The sequence below is a fragment of the Nerophis lumbriciformis genome, linkage group LG25, assembly GCF_033978685.3.
Source record: "Nerophis lumbriciformis linkage group LG25, RoL_Nlum_v2.1, whole genome shotgun sequence".
Taxonomy (NCBI): domain Eukaryota; kingdom Metazoa; phylum Chordata; class Actinopteri; order Syngnathiformes; family Syngnathidae; genus Nerophis; species Nerophis lumbriciformis.
In genome coordinates, this window is record NC_084572.2 from 11,573,161 (window position 1) to 11,593,268 (window position 20,108).

At 39.0% G+C, this 20,108-nt stretch overlaps 1 protein-coding gene across 4 annotated transcripts in view; it reads left to right on the top strand.

Annotated features, from left to right (window-relative positions):
• The window catches only part of septin9b (septin 9b), a 234,122-nt gene that overhangs the window by 99,092 nt on the left and 114,922 nt on the right, over positions 1 to 20,108 (top strand). For all 4 annotated transcript variants that reach the window (XM_061983715.1, XM_061983713.1, XM_061983714.1 and 1 more), the window contains one exon: positions 8,782 to 9,465. In XM_061983715.1, the coding sequence (XP_061839699.1) occupies positions 8,877 to 9,465 (589 nt within the window). In that variant the 5' untranslated portion in view covers positions 8,782 to 8,876. The remainder of the gene's footprint in view (positions 1 to 8,781; positions 9,466 to 20,108) is intronic.

The following is a 20,108-nucleotide window of genomic DNA, read 5'->3' on the forward strand; positions in this document are numbered from 1 at the left end:
CAAACATGATAGTGCACACACTTCCTCTCCTACATCATGGTCACATCACTGCACACTCTCTAAATACAAATTGCTTGAGAGAGCAAAGCGCTCCGGTCCTGTGCTTTAGTCTCGAGCCCCAGGCCGCATAATCACAAAGCAACCCAAGAAACACAAATCTGATCCGGTCACTCAGTGCAGCTGGGTTTTCCGTGACAAATCCTGCAGAAATACATTAAAATACCCCTCAGATTAACAGTTATTGTTAAAAACCCCAAACAGTGTCTAAATATTTTTAAATGACCTGAAATACTTACATTGAATCAAGTCACGATCTTCCAGCTTCTTATATAATGTGCAGACTAATGTTGGCACGGTGACATACTCTGGCTGGATTTAAAAGTAGCCACAACCTTGGATGGTATTTTTTTTTATAAACATTCATAAAAGAGCCGGGGCGAGAAGTGCAGCGGCAAGTGTGATTAGCACTTTCCTTTCAAATAAATACCCACTTAATGGTTAGAAAGCTATTTTATGGTGGTTAAGGGTATTTCCGTTCCCATGAGTAGCCTACTTCATTAAAGTGGAGAAGGTGAAAGATGGTAATGGCTCGGTGCTAACACCGTACACTGTAACTCAAATCTAATTTGATGATGTACACTGGTTTGTAAGAAGGTTTTGCACCAATGTTGTTGTCATGGCAACCATATTTGATAAGCTGATGAGCCACATTTTAGTGTTGGTGCTAACATTAACTGTTAACATTTTTGTAGGCCTTATATCGTACAAACTTTACAGCATACTAAGTAGTAGTGTTGTCCCGATACCAATATTTTGGTACTGGTACTAGTACCAAAATTATTTCGATACTTTTCGGTACTTTTCTAAATAAAGGGGACCACAAAAAAATGGCATTATTGGCTTTATTTTAACAAAAACTGTTACGGTACATTAAACATGTTTCTTAATGCAAGTTTGTCCTTAAATAAAATAGTGAACATACAAGACAACTTGTCTTTTATAAGTAAGTAAACAAACAAAGGCTCCTAATTTAGCTGCTGATGGATGCAGTAACATATTGTGTCATTTTCCATTCTATTATTTTGTCAACATTATCAAGGACAAGTGGTAGAAAATGTATTATTAATCTACTTGTTCATTTACTGTTAATATCTGCTTACTTTCTCTTTTAACATGTTCTATCTACACTTCTGTTAAAATGTAATAATCATCTTATTCTTCTGTTGTTTGAAACTTTACATTAGTTTTGGATGATACCACACATTTGGGTATCAATCCGATACCAAGTCGGACCGGTACTATTCAGAGGCGGTATAGTACCGAATATGATTCAATCAATCAATCAATGTTTATTTATATAGCCCTAAATCACAAGTGTCTCAAAGGGCTGCACAAGCCACAACGACATCCTCGGTATAGCCCACATAAGGGCAAGGAAAAACTCACCCCAGTGGGACGTCGATGTGAATGACTATGAGAAACCTTGGAGAGGACCGCATATGTGGGTAACCCCCCCCCTCTAGGGAGACCGAATGCAATGGATGTCGAGTGGGTCTAACATAATATTGTGAGAGTCCAGTCCATAGTGGATCCAGCATAACAGTAAGAGTCCAGTCCACAGTGGGGTCAGCAGGAAACCATCCCGAGCGGAGACGGGTCAGCAGCGCAGAGATGTTCCCAACCAATATACAGGCGAGCGGTCCACCCCGGGTCCCGACCCCGGACAGCCAGCACCCCATCCATGGCCACCGGATCTGTGTGTCTTCCCCTCCACAAGGGATAGGGGGCAGCAGAGGAGAAAAGAAAAGAAACGGCAGATCAACTGGTCTAAAAAAAGGGGGGCTATTCAAAGGCTAGAGTATACAAATGAGTTTTAAGATGGGACTTAAATGTTTCTACTGAGGTAGCATCTCTAATTGTTACCGGGAGGGCATTCCATAGTGCTGGAGCCCGAATAGAAAACGCTCTACAGCCCGCAGACTTTTTTTGGGCTCTGGGAATCACTAATAAGCCGGAGTTCTTTGAACGCAGATTTCTTGCCGGGACATATGGTACAATACAATCGGTAAGATAGGCTGGAGCTAGACCGTGTAGTATTTTATACGTAAGTAGTAAAACCTTAAAGTCGCATCTTAAGTGCACAGGAAGCCAGTGCAGGTGAGCCAGTATAGGCGTAATATGATTCATTAGTATCCCGGTACTATACTAATACCGGTATACCGTACAACCCTAGTAAGTAGTGATAACTAGTCAAAGACAAAATGTTGCATCACATATATCCAATTAATTTTCATTAATTTTAGGTGGCTTGTATTTTAGCATTTTATATTGTTATGGTAGCGCCAGCTTTTATACTAACTTAAGTTACTCTTCAGAGTTGTGTCCATGTTGTACAAAATTTGCAGCATACCAAACGCTGATATTCAATTCAAGATACAATCATATAACAACAAATATCACAGGTTTCACTGTGACTTTAGAATCTAAATGAGTTTTCATTCATTTTAGTTGAGTAGTACATTAGCAGTTTGTACTGTTATGATAGCAATAGCTTTGATGCTAATATTAGTCGTCACTGTGTGACAGTGCATCCATTTTTCATTCCAGATTTAGAAGACTAAACATTTTGCATTTCTATGATATGAGATTTGATGCTAACATTACCGGTAGTCTTTGTAATTCTGAACATGTTGTACAAACTTGGCGGCTTTCCTAATACCGACATTTAATTCAAAGACACAAATATGTAACAACACATACCACAGGTTTTACTGTGACGCTAGAATCTTATTAGTTTTTATTCATTTTAGGTGAGCAGGATGTTAGCACTTAGTTAATGCTATCATACGAGTACAATCTACTACATTAGGCTTCATAAGGCAACATACTTAACCACATCGGGCCCGCCGTTTAATTTAAAGTGGCCCGCCACGTCATTTAAGGGGCCCCGCCTCCTCATTTTAGGATGTTTGCCACTTCATTTAAGGTGGCCTACAACATAATTTGAAGTGGCCCGCCACATCACTGAAGGTGCCCTGTGAAATCATTTAAAGTGGCCTGCCACATAATTTATAATGGCCCGCAATGTCATTTAAGTTGGCCCACTACCTCTTTCAAATTGGGTTACCACATCATTTAATTTGGCCCGCCACATCATTTAAAATAGCCTGCAACATCATTCAAAATAGCCTGCCACATCATTTAAAGTGGCCCACCACGTTTTTTAATTTGTCCCACCACCTCATTCAAAATAGCTCGCCACATCATTTAAATTGGCCTGCCACGTCTTATAAAATACTCCGCCACATAATTTAAAGTGGCCTGCCACGTCTTATAAAATACCCCGCCACGTCATTTAAAGTGGCCTGCCACGTCTTATAAAATACCCCGCCACATCATTTAAAGTGGCCTGCCATGTCACTTACGTGGCCTCTAAAAGGTTAGAAATAAAGCACTTTCTGGCAAAATGTATTTGTTCTTTCAATTTTGAAAATAAATGTACTGCTTTCACTTTCTTATTTTTCACACTCAAATATTATCTAATAATACAACAAGATGTTCCAAACAATTTTTTGTTATCAAAAATAAATACTTAAATATCTGCTTGTCACTTTGACTTACGATTTCAAAGCAAATTTGTTAGTAAAAAATATAATAATAAAACTCACTTGCCTATGGGAATTGTGTAACGAGGCTATTGTACGTTTATATTCTTATAGATCCGGGGTGTCAAACTTATTTTAGCTCAGGGGCCGCATGGAGGAAGATCTGTGCACACGCGGGCCGGAAAATTAAAATCATGGCATTAAAAGTAAAAAATAAAGACAACTTCAGACTGTTTTTTTTCTCTTACTTTGGCCAAAAATAGAATAAACATATTCTGAAAATATTACAATAAAAATAAAGAAAAAAATACCCGCAGCGGTAAAGCTTAGATCCATGAAGGAAAGAAGAAAGTGAATGAATGTTTATAACTGAATAAATGTACATATGCATAAAACTGTGTTTTCTTTTTTATATAATTATTTTAATGAATTAAGTAACGTTTATGACAACCTTTTTCCTAAACACAATATAGAAGGTGAGATATAACAGGATAATGCATACATTTATCATTTCTTTTCAAAACGGTTACAAAAAAGTGGGACCCCCAAAATTTAATGTGGGACCCCATTTTTATGACTTGATGGGTTCCTGGGACCCCATTTTGAAATTTCCTAGCGCCAACACTGATGAAGTATTGGTGCGTGCAAAACAGCAGCAGGCGGCTGTGGCCTGCAGGCCGGTTCTAATACTAATTAAATATCATCATAGATAATTCATTCGTGGGCCGGATCTGGCCCTCAGGCCTTGACTTTGACACCACTGCTATAGATTCACTGTTAAATGTGGCCTTCTCCCTAAGTGCAACGTGGCCCTCAATACAAATGTGTTTGATGACGACAACAAATGCTACCAATTTTTAACTGCGTGACATAAAATCCATCTTATATTCATATTCATTGTAGGTTACTGGTACATTTTGATTCAGTGCTAAGTGTTCCTTCCTGGTGCAAACTTTGCTGCACTAACATGTTTAATTCAAGACATGATGTTATAATACCAGTGTAGTTGTCAAAATGATTATGTGCACTACCACAGAAGAATAGTAACCATGCAGCTCTGCATGTGCATTACATATTCGTGTATTGAGAACGCCCGTGTGGTGAGAGAAAGGCCTCGGAATTGGATTGTTTTTGTCAGAGGGTAAACTATACTGTATGAAATGTTCATATTTGCTTATCATAGCAATAAATGAGATTAGTGGTTACATTTTCAAAAAGGGCATAGCTGCATGGGCAAGGTCCTCGCCCATCTTGGGTGGACTCGCTTAAAAAATAAACACTGATTCGTTCCCGTAACAAAGACGCTCACGTAACACAATCTAAGCTAAATAGAACGCAGAAGAACCCACAGGCCACAAACTGATGAAGCAATCAACATTTTGGATGAAATGTTGTTTTTAAGGGAGCGTAAAAGAGGACTTAGCGAGTGTGTCATTATGTTACCAGCTTCTGGCCACTGGCATGGCACATCACTCATGCTGATTCTTCCTCGGGGGAGGTCCCATCCCTCACTATCATCATCTTCTACAGTGCGTCCATTTGCTCCTGTCACGGCTAACCTCGAGGAAGGATGCGCCTCTCTCAGTGTACGCTCGTGTTGCTCATAAATTCTGGACGGTGAGCAATTCTTGGCCCCGATTGTGTGCAAACATAAAATGCCTCGCATGCTTTCGCACTCGACTCCACATTTGAATGCATTACGAGATGCAGCATTGATGTCACAAGAAAACAACTTAAGAAGCTCCTTAAACACAGCTGTGTGTGATGGGAGTTTTGATCAATCCTTTTACGACATCACACTCTCAAACCTCAGGCCTTTTATGACTTGGTATTAACTGTTTAATGAATATTTAATGTGCACCTTCTAAACTGCTTCTTAAAGGTGGCAATATATGTTTGTGTTGGTTAAATCCATCATATACTCTGTATTTAAATGAGTCTGAGAGGTCCCATAATACTGTATTTGAAAAATCAAGCCTTAGACAGTTTAAAAGTTATTTTGCAGCAAAATTCCTAAAAACACTAGAGTGTTTCAGTTGTATAGAGCAGTGTTTTTCAACCAATGTGTAACATTAGTGTGCCGTGAGATACAGTCTGGTGTGCCGTGGGAAATTATCTAATTTCACCTATTTGGGTTAAAAATATTTTTTGAAAACCAGTAATTATAGTCTGCAAATTATGTGTTGTTGTTGAGTGTCGGTGCTGTCTAGAGCTCGGCAGAGTAACCGTGTAATACTCTTCCATATCAGTAGGTGGCAGCCGGTAGCTAATTGCTTTGTAGATGTTGGAAACAGCGCGAGGCAGTGTGCAGGTAAAACGGTGTCTAATGCTTAATCTAAAAATAAACAAAGGGTGAGTGCCCCTAAGAAAATGCATTGAAGCTTAGGGAAGGCTATGCAGAACGAAACTAAAACTGAACTGGCTACAAAGTAAAAAAAAAAACAGAATGCTGGACGACAGCAAAGACTTACTGTGGAGCAAAGACGGCGTGCACAATGTACATCCGTACATGACATGACAATCAACAACGTCCCCACAAAGAAGGATAAAAACAACTGAAATATTCTTGATTGCTAAAACAAAGTAGATGCGAGAAATATCGCTCAAAGGAAGACATGAAACTGCTACAGGAAAATACCAAAAAAAGAGAAACAGCCACCAAAATAGGAGCGCAAGGCAAGAACTAAAACACTACACACAGAAAAACAGCAAAAAAGTCAAAATAAGTCACGGCGTGATGTGACAGGTGGTGACAGTACACCTACTTTGAGACAAGAGCTATATTGATGCATGGTTGGTTATGGTTTAAAGTCATACCCAACAATTGCGACAACGACTTTTTACTGTCAACTGAATTTTGTTTTTTAATGATTTCTGCTGGTGTTGTGCCTCCGGATTTTTTCAACGCAAAAAATGTGCCTTGGCTCAGAAAAGTTTGAAAAACACTGGTATAAAGGAACTTGGACCACTATAAACATTTTGGCATATTCTTGCATTGACATTTTAACCTTGCTCGCAAACATCAAACGATGGGGTCCAAACTTGTGATTTACATATTTGAGGCGTTCCTCAAAGCACCCTTTTAAATCCTCTCCTTTTTGGCTGCTACACATTTTTTTGTTAGGTGATTTATGTAAATAAGGTATTTATGTAGCGTGTGTCATGATTTTTCATGATTGTTTTGATGTTGTGTTGTATTCTTCCTGTGTTTAGTGTCCCCTATCACAATTGCAAGGGTTCATTAGGATCATTGTTTGTTTGTTTGTACTTCTTGGGGAATGTGTTAGCTTCTGTGCGGTCAACAGTATTAAATAACTTTCTGTGGCACACTATTTTGCACTGTTTTGTTTGCACTCACCTTGGACACCAAACGCGAAGTGAGTGTGAAGTGTCTGACGGGTGTGCAGGTTTGTGGTGTTCGAGCACATTTGGCAAACTGACTCCTAGGTGTTGATAGTCTCATCTTGTTCCAAAGGTTTAAACATGTTCGCTACCACATGCTAACTTGTTGCACTGTGAGATGCCAGCAGCCAGCGGCCCCGCCTCTCCGCACAAAGAGTCAGACACTTGATAAAGGACAAGAGAAGTCACCCCCTTTTTTCATTCCGCTATGGTCCAAATGTGCGTAGGTGCTGAAAGCGAGGACAAGCGTGAATGCTCTTGAATCATTCACATGGCGATGTATCAACTTTGGAAAACTTACCGACTTAATTTTCATTTATCATCCGTTAATTGACATATCGAGTCCAGGCCTATGATTACCCTGACTAGCTTTGCTGCCATTGCTTTATTCATGATTTGTAATTGCATAGCTTTCTCCATGTTTCCTGTGCACTCCCAGCTGCACTAGTTTAGTTTTTTTTGTATGTTAAATACAGTTTTCTCTGCACGCTGTCTCCTGTCTTCTGCATCTTGTGGTCATGTCGCAAACAACGCTCACCCGAGCCGTGACAGCTAGTATACTTCAGATGCAGTCAGTAGCCATTTTTCCAATGTCTTTAGTGTTACGAGTGGTGTTCCTCAAGGTTCCATTTTAGGTCCTCTCTTTTTCATCATTTGTTAAAGTTAAAGTACCAATGATTGTCACACACCCACTAGGTGTGGTGAAATTTGTCCTCTGCATTTGACCCATCCCCTTGTTCACCCCCTGGGAGGTGAGGAGAGCAGTGAGCAGTAGCAGTGGCTACGCCCGGGAATCATTTTTGGTGATTTAACCCCCAATTGTAACCCTTGATGCTGAGTGCCAAGCAGGGAGGTAATGGGTCCCATTCTTATAGTCTTTGGTATGACTCACAACCTACCGATCTCAGGGCGGACACTCTAACCACTAGGCTACTGAGTAGGTGGCTATTAGGCTATTCAACTGGTGGCCCGCAAGTTCAGTTAAAAAAACTTGTGAGGGGCTCACATTTTTGCAGCAGATATTTATAAACACTAGAGTCCTGTCATACAGATGATCTTTGACTAGCTTTTTTTGCAGAAGGTCCTTAAAAACAGCAGAGCGCTCCTGTAGCTCTGAAAAAAATTAATAGGCTAAAATCAAATGTCTAGTGTAGAGGACGGTGACAAAATAAGACTACCGGTAATAGTGAACAGAGAAGTCTGTCTCCCCGGTCCTTAATTTTCTGGAAATGTGGCCCCCAAAACCATTTAGTTTATATCCCTGGCTTAGAGCTTTATTTAAGATGTGTAGTGAAGTCTCTTTTTTGCTGTTTTCTGTGTACGAAAGCATTATTAGGGGACACTGGTGAATGAATGATGAATGAATGATAGGTGGTGGTCGGGGGGGGCCGTAGGCGCAAACTGGCAGCCTCGCGTCCGCACTGTGGCTACAAATGTAGCCTACCACCACCAGGTGTGAATGAATGATGGGTTCTCACTTCTCTGTGAGCGCTTTGAGTATCTAATAATAGAAAAGCGCGATATAAAATCGAATCCATTATTATTACATATTCCTCTAGCTAAGGGTTGGTCATATTGTCAAAGAAGTGGCACATTTGTTTATGTCATACAAACTCAAATTCTCTTGCAAAGATGGAGAAAACAAGTAAAGGAAATTACAGATTTTTCTCACAAATAAGACAATTTTGGCTTAATGTAACAGTCAATATTAATTGGTGCCCTTTACACATTATATATTTTGGAATAATGTGTCATTTTTGTCTTTCCAATGTAGCCCTGAAGAGGTCCTTTGAGGTGGAAGATGTGGACACTTCAGCTCACTCTTCACCCGGCTCCCGTCGCACAACCAACTCCCCTCACCGCAACGCCATGTCTCCCACCAGCATCTACTATCGCGACCTGGGTACGGCAACCCCGGCTCCCAACAACAACAGTCTCAACTACACCCAACCTCGCTCCATCATGGGCGGAGGAGGCTCCAAGACCCCCGAGCCTGTGTCACGCCGCTCAGAGCTCTCCATCGATATTTCCTCTTCATCCAGCAAGCAGGTGGACAACGCCACAAGCCCCGGCTCCACACGCTTCGTAACCAACAGCGCCCTGAAGCGCCCAGAGGTCCTCGGCCATTCGAGGACCCCTGAGATGAACCACAAGAGGGAGGTCACTTTTGCCAAGACGCCGACGGACTCCCCAGGGACACGTCGGATTGAAAGCAGCAGCAACACCAACGGGACCAGTCGGACCCTGGAACAAAGCCACAGTCGCAAGTTTGAGTCCACCAGTCTTGGAGATGTTCGCAAACCTGAAATCAGCATCACGAGGGCTCCGGTGGAAAACAACGGCCACCATGTTCCAGTGCATCACCCGCACCATCCCAATCCTCATCACAATACCATTGTCACTACCTTTCGATGCTCCTCACCAAACCATGCTGGACGCAAATCTCCCAACCCTGACCGTAAGTTCCTACTCAAGTGGTACTACTAATAGCAACATTCTTGTCTTGATACAATGTGACAGGATTCACTCCATATTGGCAATATTTGATACAACATGGTACTTTTGATTATAGTTTGTTACTCTCTTTGACAACATGGTTATTTTGATATTGATCCGAAAAAAGACCAACCTTGTGTGCTTATTATTGTCCAATAGCTGGCGAGCTTTGCACAAGTAAACACGCTGCAGGATTCCTTGTATCGGAGCACTTATATCGGCAAGTTTAGCTGTAAGCCAAAAAAAATTCTAAACTCAGTTTGTTTTCGCAGATATCAAATCAATATTCGTTATCAATATCGAATCAGGACATCTGCAGTTGCTATGTTGGGGATGTCTGGATGTACAGCAGTTTTTTTCCCCATCCCTAGTGGGCGACATGTTTCTGTGAAGTTTTCTGGGTTTGATAAGTAATGACATCATCTACTAAAAAGCAGTCTTTGCTACACATCTTAGAATTAAGCCTGGAGCTCTACTAATTGTTTGCCAGTCAGCTACAGATGTGAGAGCGGAAAGTATGGTCGTTCAGTTTTTCTCCAGCGAATAGACTAACCTAGCATGGTGTTGTTGTTAAAATGTGACCAATGTTTGCATTTAATTTACATAACTATGCTAGTGTTGCCAATGTTTGTGTCTTATTGTTTCACTTCTTAAAGTCACATTGTTGTATGTAGGGATGTACCGGTATTTTCTGGTACCAGTTTCTAATTAGGTCGGTCCATGACGACTGTGAAGATTCTCGACTAATGATACTGCTATCAGTATTTTTTTTTCCAGCTGACCGACGTCATTATGACAGGCTGTCATAATCAGTTCAACTACCACTGCTACACATTAAATCAGCTTTGATTAGTGACAAATAAGGAAGCAACACCACACAAAGGTTTGTAACATAATTAGATTTGTATAGCACTTTTCTATCAACTAGATACTCAAAGCGCTCACTTTCACACTATGGTGGTGGTAAGCTACATTTGTAGCCACAGCTGCCCTGGGGTAGACTGACGGAAGCATGGCTGACGATTTGTGCCTATGGCCCCTCCGACTACAAACCTATCATTCATTCATCATTGTGCGTGGCACAGTTGGTAAGGGTGAAGTGTCTTGCCCAAGGACACAACGGCAGTGATTTTGATGGCAAGAGGCAGGGAGCGAATCTGGAACCCTCAAGTTTCTGGCACGGCCGCTCTTCTGGCACGGTTGATCTACCCACCACGCCACGCCGTACCAAAACAATACAACAATATTTTCTCCTCAAAAATTCCTTAAAGTCACCCACTCTGTCTCAGTTTGAAGTGAACGCACTTTACTCACAGCGAGTTACGACCGCGTTTTATCAACCGTCCTCCTAGCGAACTATTAATCCACAGGCTAAAATTAATCCACTCAAAAAAGTGAAAAATGGAGATAGTATAATAATCCATAAAGCTGCTTTTGAAGCAAGATATCATCCGCTGCGACTGACAGGTCTCTGGTTGCCGTCTGACGTCTCTCCATTCCATTGCGCCGCGTTTGCGTGTCATTAAAAGACATCTTGCTTGAATGTGTTTGTTAGTTCTGTCTCTTGACGACAAACTGGACAAAGTTTTTAACTATTGTTTTTGGTTTGGTTACAGCCGAATATAAACAGTTTTGCTTAATAAAGTAATCGATGGAGTTCCTGTCCTTAAAGCGTCTCGACAGACGTTACAACATTTGAACAGTGTTGACGAACATTGTTTGATCTGTTGTGGCCGCTTGTTGTCACCTGTCACTCACAGTTGCATTGCAAAATCCTACAGAATATTATGTGTTTATTTTGTTTTGAGTTCAGATGGGATTTGACTTTGTGCGCAGCATAGGACGCGTGAGTAGAGTAGTGCGCAATTGCACAGGTGCACACCTTCAATTCACAACAGCTGTTTGTCCACCCATGAATTCAACATTGAATACATGGTTGGACAAACAGCTCATTGGCATTAAAGCTACAGTACATATGCACAAAACATATTTACAGTAGGGCCTACACAAAGCACTTTGAAAGCTACTAAATCCGATTGCATACTGAGACCTATATCTAATTCATCATTAAAGACCTTTAATACTCGTTTTGTCTTACCAGGAGGGATTCCAGATTTTCATCCAGGGCTGTAGGAAAAATGGAAAGCCACTGGATAGAAACCTATTATCACATTTTCCATTACTTCTTAACCAGACACTGTGATTCTGTCAGCTTTTTTATTTTTTTTACTTTACTTGCATCGTCACTGCTTCTTGCTGCTTTTCTAATCACGCCACCACACCAGCAGACTCAGCATCACATCTTTGTGTGATGCCGGCATATCCGCCATCAGTGTGTGAAGGTGTTTTGTGAATGGGTGAATGTGATGCAAAATGTAAAGCGCTTTGGGTATCATTCCAGATTTAGTAAAGCGCTATATACAGGGTTCGTATGCGTGGTTAAAAACCTTGAAAATGCTTGGATTTTGAAGTTGTGTTTTCAAGGTTTGAAAAATACTTGAATTTCGGGTGAAGTGCTTGGAAATGCTTGGAAATGTTCAGCATATTTTTCGGCAGTCTGACTCAGTAGGCTAATTATAAAATGGGGGGAAAAAAAAAAGTTAATGTTGTGTTTGCAAGGTTTGAAAAATGCTTACATTTTGGGTGAAGTGCTTGTAAATGCTTGGAAATGTTCAGCATATTTTTCGTCAGTCTGACTCAGTAGGCTAATTATAAAATGGGGGGAAAAAAAAGTTTCCTTAAAAATGAAAGCTTCACGCTTGAACTGTTGGCTTTGCACAAGCCCTTACATTAGGTTGTTGTCATGCCAGAGCTGTATATACGGCTCTGTGTCGCCCCCAAGAGGACAGTGGTGCATCGGTCCATCATGCCGGGAGGTTGTCATTTTAATGAACATGATGTATGCATGAATTATGATACAAACAAACAAGTAAACAATAATAATTAGGGATGTCCGATAATGGCTTTTTGCCGATATCCGATATTCCGATATTGTCCAAATCTTTAATTCTTTAAATCTTTAATACCGATATCAACCGATACTGATATATACAGACGTGGAATTAACACATTATTATGCCTAATTTGGACAACCAGGCATGGTGAAGATAAGGTCATTTTTGAAAATATTAATAAAATAAAATAAGATAAATAAATTAAAAACCTTTTCTTGAATAAAAAAATAAAGTAAAACAATATAAAAACAGTTACATAGAAAATACTTTTGTGTGAATGAGGGGCATGGGGGAGGGAGTTTTTTTGGGTTGGTGCACTAATTGTAATTGTATCTTGTGTTTTTTATGTTGATTTAATAAAATAAAAAAATAAATTAAAAAAACGATACCGATAATAAAAAAAACGATACCGATCATTTCCGATATTACATTTTAAAGCATTTATTGGCCGATATTGTCGGACATCTCTAATAATAATTAATGTTATGTTTTGTAAAGAATGATGTATACATGAATGATGATGATAGAAACAAACAAGTAAACAACGTTTGCAAACACCAATGACATTGAATAGTCTACAGAAACACTGCTTCATTGTCTATGCCCCATTCAGATTTTCCGTATTTTTTCTACAGACAGCATTTGGTGACCTCAAACAACAAGGCTATGGATTGATTCACACTGGTTTTCGCCTCTTCAAGGGTACTGGAAAAACTGGAAAATTTATCTTGAAAGTTCTTAAAAAGTGCTTGAATTTGGCCACGGAAAATGTGTACGAAGCCTGTATATAAATACCACATAATTCCCACACAACAAAAAGAAGCATATCCTCCTCCTTTCAACTCTCTCATTAATGCTAATCCATTAACTGTCATGCCTGCTGATATGATATAAAGACATAATGTTTGTGTTTGCAATTACAGTTTAATGCTGGTGTTGTCATACTACTATTAGCAGCACGGCCAAGTATTTTATAATTAGCTGTTGCGCTACCGACAGGGTGATGATGATGGTCGTTGAGTAAATGCGATGTTATTTTTTAGAGACCCTATAATAACCAGAATGCACTGGGCTTGTTGCCGTCCGACATCACTTCCAGACCCTGTGCACTGTCGTTAGTAACTGTTGCTATTGACATGACAAAATGACATACACTGTTTATTTGAATATAATACCCTCTAACATAAAGACACTGTTTGATACACGTCTTGCTTTAATTTCTCAAAGCTCCTGTGGTTGGTTTTAGTGGTTTTAGGTCGTTAAGGATGCCTAGATACCACTTTCCAGTGTCGCCACAAACATCAGTCTCTGCTGGTAGTGATACCCTTTTCTCAGACTAAGTTTTTATTTGTCTGGATTCACTTAGCTCAGCCTGGACATTTGATGAACATAATCATACTGTAACTATGAAACTAAGGTTTAACTCGCCCTAAAGCAGGAACCATATCGTCCAAACACACGACTCGTTCATGCAATTTTGATGCTTTTTCTTCGGCAGAATTTAAGGTCAGCATGAACGGCATATTTTGTACCAAGTGAGGCAAAATGGAGTGCACTACTTGGCTGCAACCAGCAGAGGCGCTGTCTATAGAAGCCTACAGTACTTGTACATGATGGCACTTACATGAAATTGAGGAAAAATCCATATAAACCTGCTATATAAAATACAAAACACAGGTAAAACTGTGATTTTTGGATGATCTCCAAACAGTTTAAAAAAAAAAAAAAATCGCCTATTATCTTTGAATTTAGCTAATTAATTAATTCAAGGGAAATTTTTCTCTGCATTTTGTCCTTTGCCATACATAAAAGTAGTTTTTTGTTCTGCAAAATCTTTAAAAAACAAAAAAAAACATTGAGAAGACTTTCCTTTACTTATCCTTCGGCATTTAAGTATGGATGGCTAAAATTAGCTGGTTAGCTCGTGTCGTATGAACTCATAACAAATGTAAGGTAATGTCTCGCGTGGGCTGTTATAAGTCTGTGCAATGGCTTATATGACTTATATACGATGGACAATTTAAAAAAATATTGATTCATGTTGACTCCTGACTCCGTGTAGTGTCTATTTTAAACATGATGTGCACATAAATGTAAACATAATATAGTAATACCTCAACTTACGTTGGTTGTGTGACGGAGCTCTTAACTAAAAACACTTGTATGGCAAATCTCCCATTGAAATGAATTGAAATCAATTTAATTCATGCTTGGCCCCGCCAAAACAGCACACATTTAAAGTGTATATATATACATATATATATATATATATATATATATATATATATATATAATATGTATAATATATGTATGTATACAGTATATATATGTATATATAAATATACATACTCATATATAAATATACATACACATATATATGCATATAAACGTGTATGTGTATGTATATATATATATATATATATATATATATATATATATATATATATATATATATATATATATACATACACATATATATACATATAAACGTGTATGTGTGTGTGTGTATATATATATATATATATATATATACACACACACACACATATACTGTGTATATATGTATATATAAGTTATTTATAAGCGTGTGTGTGTGTGTGTGTGTGTGTGTGTGTGTGTGTGTGTGTGTGTGTGTGTGTGTTAATTAGGGTTATTAGGCTAATAATTTCTGTATATAAATGTATATTTATATACACACTTCCCGCCAATTTTTTTCAGCCAGTGAAGTCAAAAAGTTTGGACACCCCTGGTTTAGTAGATGTCACCTTCACAACACCTGGTAGCAAAAGTTATACACTTTTTTTTTTTTTTTTAACATTTGTTTGCCTTTCTTCTATTACGTCACCCCGTCTTCTGACCATTTAATTCTCCTAAGAGGAAATGACTTCATGTGTCCCTGACGTGGTCTCTCTCTCTCTCTCACACACACACACACACACACACACACACACACACACACACACACACACACACACACACACACACACACATAGGCGCATGCTTCCTTCCTTCTTCCTCTTCCTCTCCCGGGGGTCATGTGATCCAAGTTAGTCACCTTCCGAGAGACCCAGCACAGCGTGCTCCGATCAAAGCGTCACAGAGAAAATACCGGGAAGTCCGTGTCAAATGTCAGCATGAAATGGGGCTCTGGACACACGCACGGTCCAGTTTAGGCATACTTGTGATAGACCTGACAATACACATTGTGTGTTATCAACTTTTTTTTGGCTCGAGTCATTTCCCACAGCAGTAGAAATGCAGCTTCTAAGCTCAGACAACACACTTTGTATCTGTAAGCTTGTTGGTGCTGTTAGATGCATGGTCATAGGATGTGCTGACCATTTGGTTCACCTTTGAGTGTGTGTGTGTGTGTGCGCGTGTGTGTGCGTGCGTGCGTGCGTGCGTGCGTGCGTGCGTGCGTACGTGCGTGCGTGCGTGCGTGTGACCAACTGGCCTGCTGTCCGTCAATCCATCAAACAAGGGCTTTATCTCACCTCTCTGTCACGGTAAACCACTTTCATGTACATAGTGTATATATCCCCATTTTTTGTATATATTGTTTTTCAAATCACCTGACATGTATACTGTGTATGTATGTACATCATTTTTCCATTTTTTTTTAACGTAATTTTTTATATACATGTTACAGGTTATATATATTTTATTATTGAATGTATCAAATGTGATGAATATTTAATGGACCACAATGGAAACAAGCCTTTAGGCTTTTTGTGCCATCCATTTGCCTTTTCAAAGCATTACATGGATTCAATTCTGTAAGATGTCAATCAATCAATCAATCAATCAATCAATCAACTAATGGTGATCACGGAACGGAGCGAACAAAGTGCTGCATGTCGCTTTGGTTCTCATGACTAGGACTGTCAACACAAGAATTTAGTAGGATTTTGTGAGCAATGAAAGCTCTGTAGTTAGTGGAAAACGGACATATTTGAGGTTACTTGAAAGTTATAAAAATATTATGACCTTGCACTAACCCTGCAACCACAGCCGCTTTGAAATGATGGCAAACTATGGAGTTTGTGCCATTTTAGGGATTTTTTTTTAAATTTTTTATTCTTTTACGCATTGCGCTGGAACAGGAACATGGCATTTGCATTGCTAGAGCATCAATTCAAACGTCATTTCTTCATGATTTTCAACTAAGTGGTAATGATAACAGTGCTTGAAGACATGGAAGATAGACATTACAGTAGTCAGACTGTTAGTCTGTGGTCAGTAGAGCAGTGTTTTTCAACCTTTTTTGTGCCAAGGCGCATTTTTTTCATTGAAAAAATCCGGAGGCACACCACCAGCAGAAATCATTAAAAAACGAAACTCAGTTGACAGTAAAAAGTGGTTGTCGCAATTGTTGGATATGAAATTAAAGCATAACCAAGCATGCATCAATATTGTCATGTCTGTGTAATCATGTTTTGTTTTGTTTTGTTTAGTTATTGGACTTTTTAGTTTCTGGCTTTTCACTCCCTTGTCTTGTCTCCATGGTTACCCATTAGTTTCACCTGTTCCACGTTTGGACTCATTATGCACTCTTGTTTGTCATCATAGCAACCCATTAGTTTTCACCTGTCATGTCACGCACCTGTTTTGAGTCACGCACCTGTTGTTAATCATGTCTGTGTTATTTAAGCTTTTCATTTTCTGTTGTTCGTCCTGGTGTCATATCTTTTCTAACCCTGCTATCCTCTCGTTTCAAGCCCTGTTCACGGTCCCATGCCACAGTAAGTGTTTTTTTTATTTCGTGTTCAGTTTCTGCCTTTGTGCAAGTTTTGTTTTCATTCGCCGAGTTTGTTTTACCTCCGCCATTGTGCGCGCTTTTCGTTTGTTCCTTTTTGATAGTAATAAATAAATCATGTACCCACCTTCAAGCCATGTCCGATCCAAATTCACTTGCATCTTGGGAAAACAAAAACTCCATAAACATGACAAATATAGCTCTCGTCTCAAAGTAGGTGTACTGTCACAACCTGTCACATCACGCCCTGACTTATTTTGAGTTTTTTGCTGTTTTCTTGTGTGTAGTGTTGTGTGTTAGGTCTTGCGCTCCTATTTTGGTGGCTTTTCCTGTTTTGTTGGTATTTTCCTGTTGCAGTTTCATGTCTTCCTTTGAGCGATATTCCCCGCACCTGCTTTGTTTTAGCCATCAAGAATACTTAAGTTGTTGCTATCTTTTTTTGTATGGACATTGTTGATTGTCATGTCATGTACGGATGTACTTTATGGACGCCGTCTCTGCTCCACACGCTGTAAGTCTTTGCTGTCGTCCAGCCTTCTGTTTTTGTTTACTTTGTAGCCAGTTCAGTTTTAGTTTCATTCTGTATAGCCATCCTAAAGCTTTAATGCCTTTTCTTTTGTGTATTTTTGGTTTAAGCATTAGATACCTATTTACCTTTACACTGCCTCCTGCTGTCGCCTGCATATTGTGGTCACGACAAACCATCGCCGTCTCACAAGACGTGTTCCCAACATCTACAAAGCAATTAGCTATCGGCCGCCACCTACTGATAAGGGAGAGAATAACACGGTTACTCTGCCGAGCCGTAGACATCACCGACACTCAACAACGGCACATTATTTGCGGATTATAATTACTGGTTTGCAAAAAATATTTTTAACCCAAATAGGTGAAACTGCATAATTTCCCACGGCACATTAGTGTGCCGCGGCACAGTGGTTGAAAAACACTGCAGTAGAGCATGACTTAAAGGGGAACTGGAATTTGTCTCAATTGAGACAAGAACACATATGTTTTTCTCTTGTTTGTGTATTTTAAATCGCAAAAAACGCTACCAAAAGGTGACCAACAATGTACGGAGAAATCTATTCCGCCAATGAAGCCCCCCCAAAAAATCAAAAAACCGCTAACAATATTTCATTTACAGTACATGTCATGGCCTGCATATTAACGAAGTATTAGCGACATTGTTATTGTAAGAACTACTTTTAGGAACACAGGACCTTGCTCATGAAGGAAGTACTGCGGCTGTTGACATATTGATCCGGTGAGCTGCTGCATCGCCTCTGAGTTGGTGTAAGTTAAATATAGATTATAGATCATGTCTCTCGTCTGAATAATAGAAGGGTGTGGTCATAAGTTGAGAAGTTGTTCAACTCTGAAATTCCATTTAGACTAGAAAGACGCGACAATATGATTGTTTGCTCTATTTTTTACCTGAGTGAGGATTGACATTTTTTTCATTATCTAAAAGAGGGGCACAAGTCTTGTGTAAAGATCCTATCAGTAGGCATCCCAGTGAGAGCTGACATTGTACAGTAAGTGATTGTTTTATTATGTTTGTAGTTTGTATTTCTTGTTTAGCACTTAGCAATATCGCTGCATAATGCTTAGTGTTTCACTATAGCTGGATCTGCCCATCACTCACCTTCTAAAACTTGTAATCCTCCTCCTTATGTTCAGGCTCAAAAATATAAGGTTCTGATCATATTTTGTCCCAGAGTAGTCGTCGTTGGCTCTCATGAAAAGTAGTAGTTGTTGTTCAAGGAGATGGTACACTTTGCCATGCGCTCTGTGAAATAATCCATCCATCCATTTTCTACCGCTTGTTCCTCTGTGCACCCAAAAATAAATGTTCCGGCAATGTTTAAAATGACCAAAATATGTCAACATTACCTGTTGTTATGAATGTGCCTGTTACTATATTACATAAATACTTACAGCATGTATATACATCGTGGTTGGAGGTTTTTTAGTGCGCTTTATAGGCTGAATAGATGAAATCCCATTACCTGCATTGTTAGCCACCTATTGCTAGCGCTTTTTTGCGATTTAGAATGCATACAAAAGAGAAAGACATGTGTTCTTGTTTCACATCATGGTTGTGAATGATAGGCAACATTGCCTAAAATATTGCAGTTCCCCTTTAAAAGTGGACCTATAATGATTTTAAAACACTTCCTTGTAGTCTAGCTATGTGGTTCTCAATTTTTTTTTCCACCAAGTACCACCTCAGAAAACTCTTGGCTCTCCAATGACCTACATTAAAATACAGTAGTGTAGTAGGCCTAAATATTCATTTAAAAAATGCAGAGGTTTTATTTAACAAATATATTAAATATGTTTGGCCACTGAACCTTTGCACACAATTTGAGCAGTAACACGGTGTTCGAATATTTATTTTAAGTGATTTGTGCCACAGTTTGAGAATCACTGGTCTCGATATTGGATATGTTTTGGTGTAAATTGTGCGTAAATGATGCTCCACAGCCACTTTTATAACCCATTTTTATAATACAGCAAAATGCATTAACCTTAAGAGTTGCCACTTTAGTTTTTAACACGGGTATCCAACTTTGTAACAACATTAATAGGTCAGAAAAGCCAAAATTCATCATAGGTATTATATATTAACATTATTATTATTAATACATCTGATTGTTGTTTTTTTGTTTCATTATTATGTGTGGGGCTATATTTATTTGTATAATAAACTATGTTTTACCATTGGGATAATTACTTTAATATACTGTACAATAATAATGAGGATTACAAAAAAAGTATATATTTTAGATTATTATTATTATTATTATTTATATTTATATTTGGTTATTGTTCAGTCTTTCTTTTTTGCAAAAGTAAGCCCAGAAAGCTCAATTGGCCATTTAGTAAGAT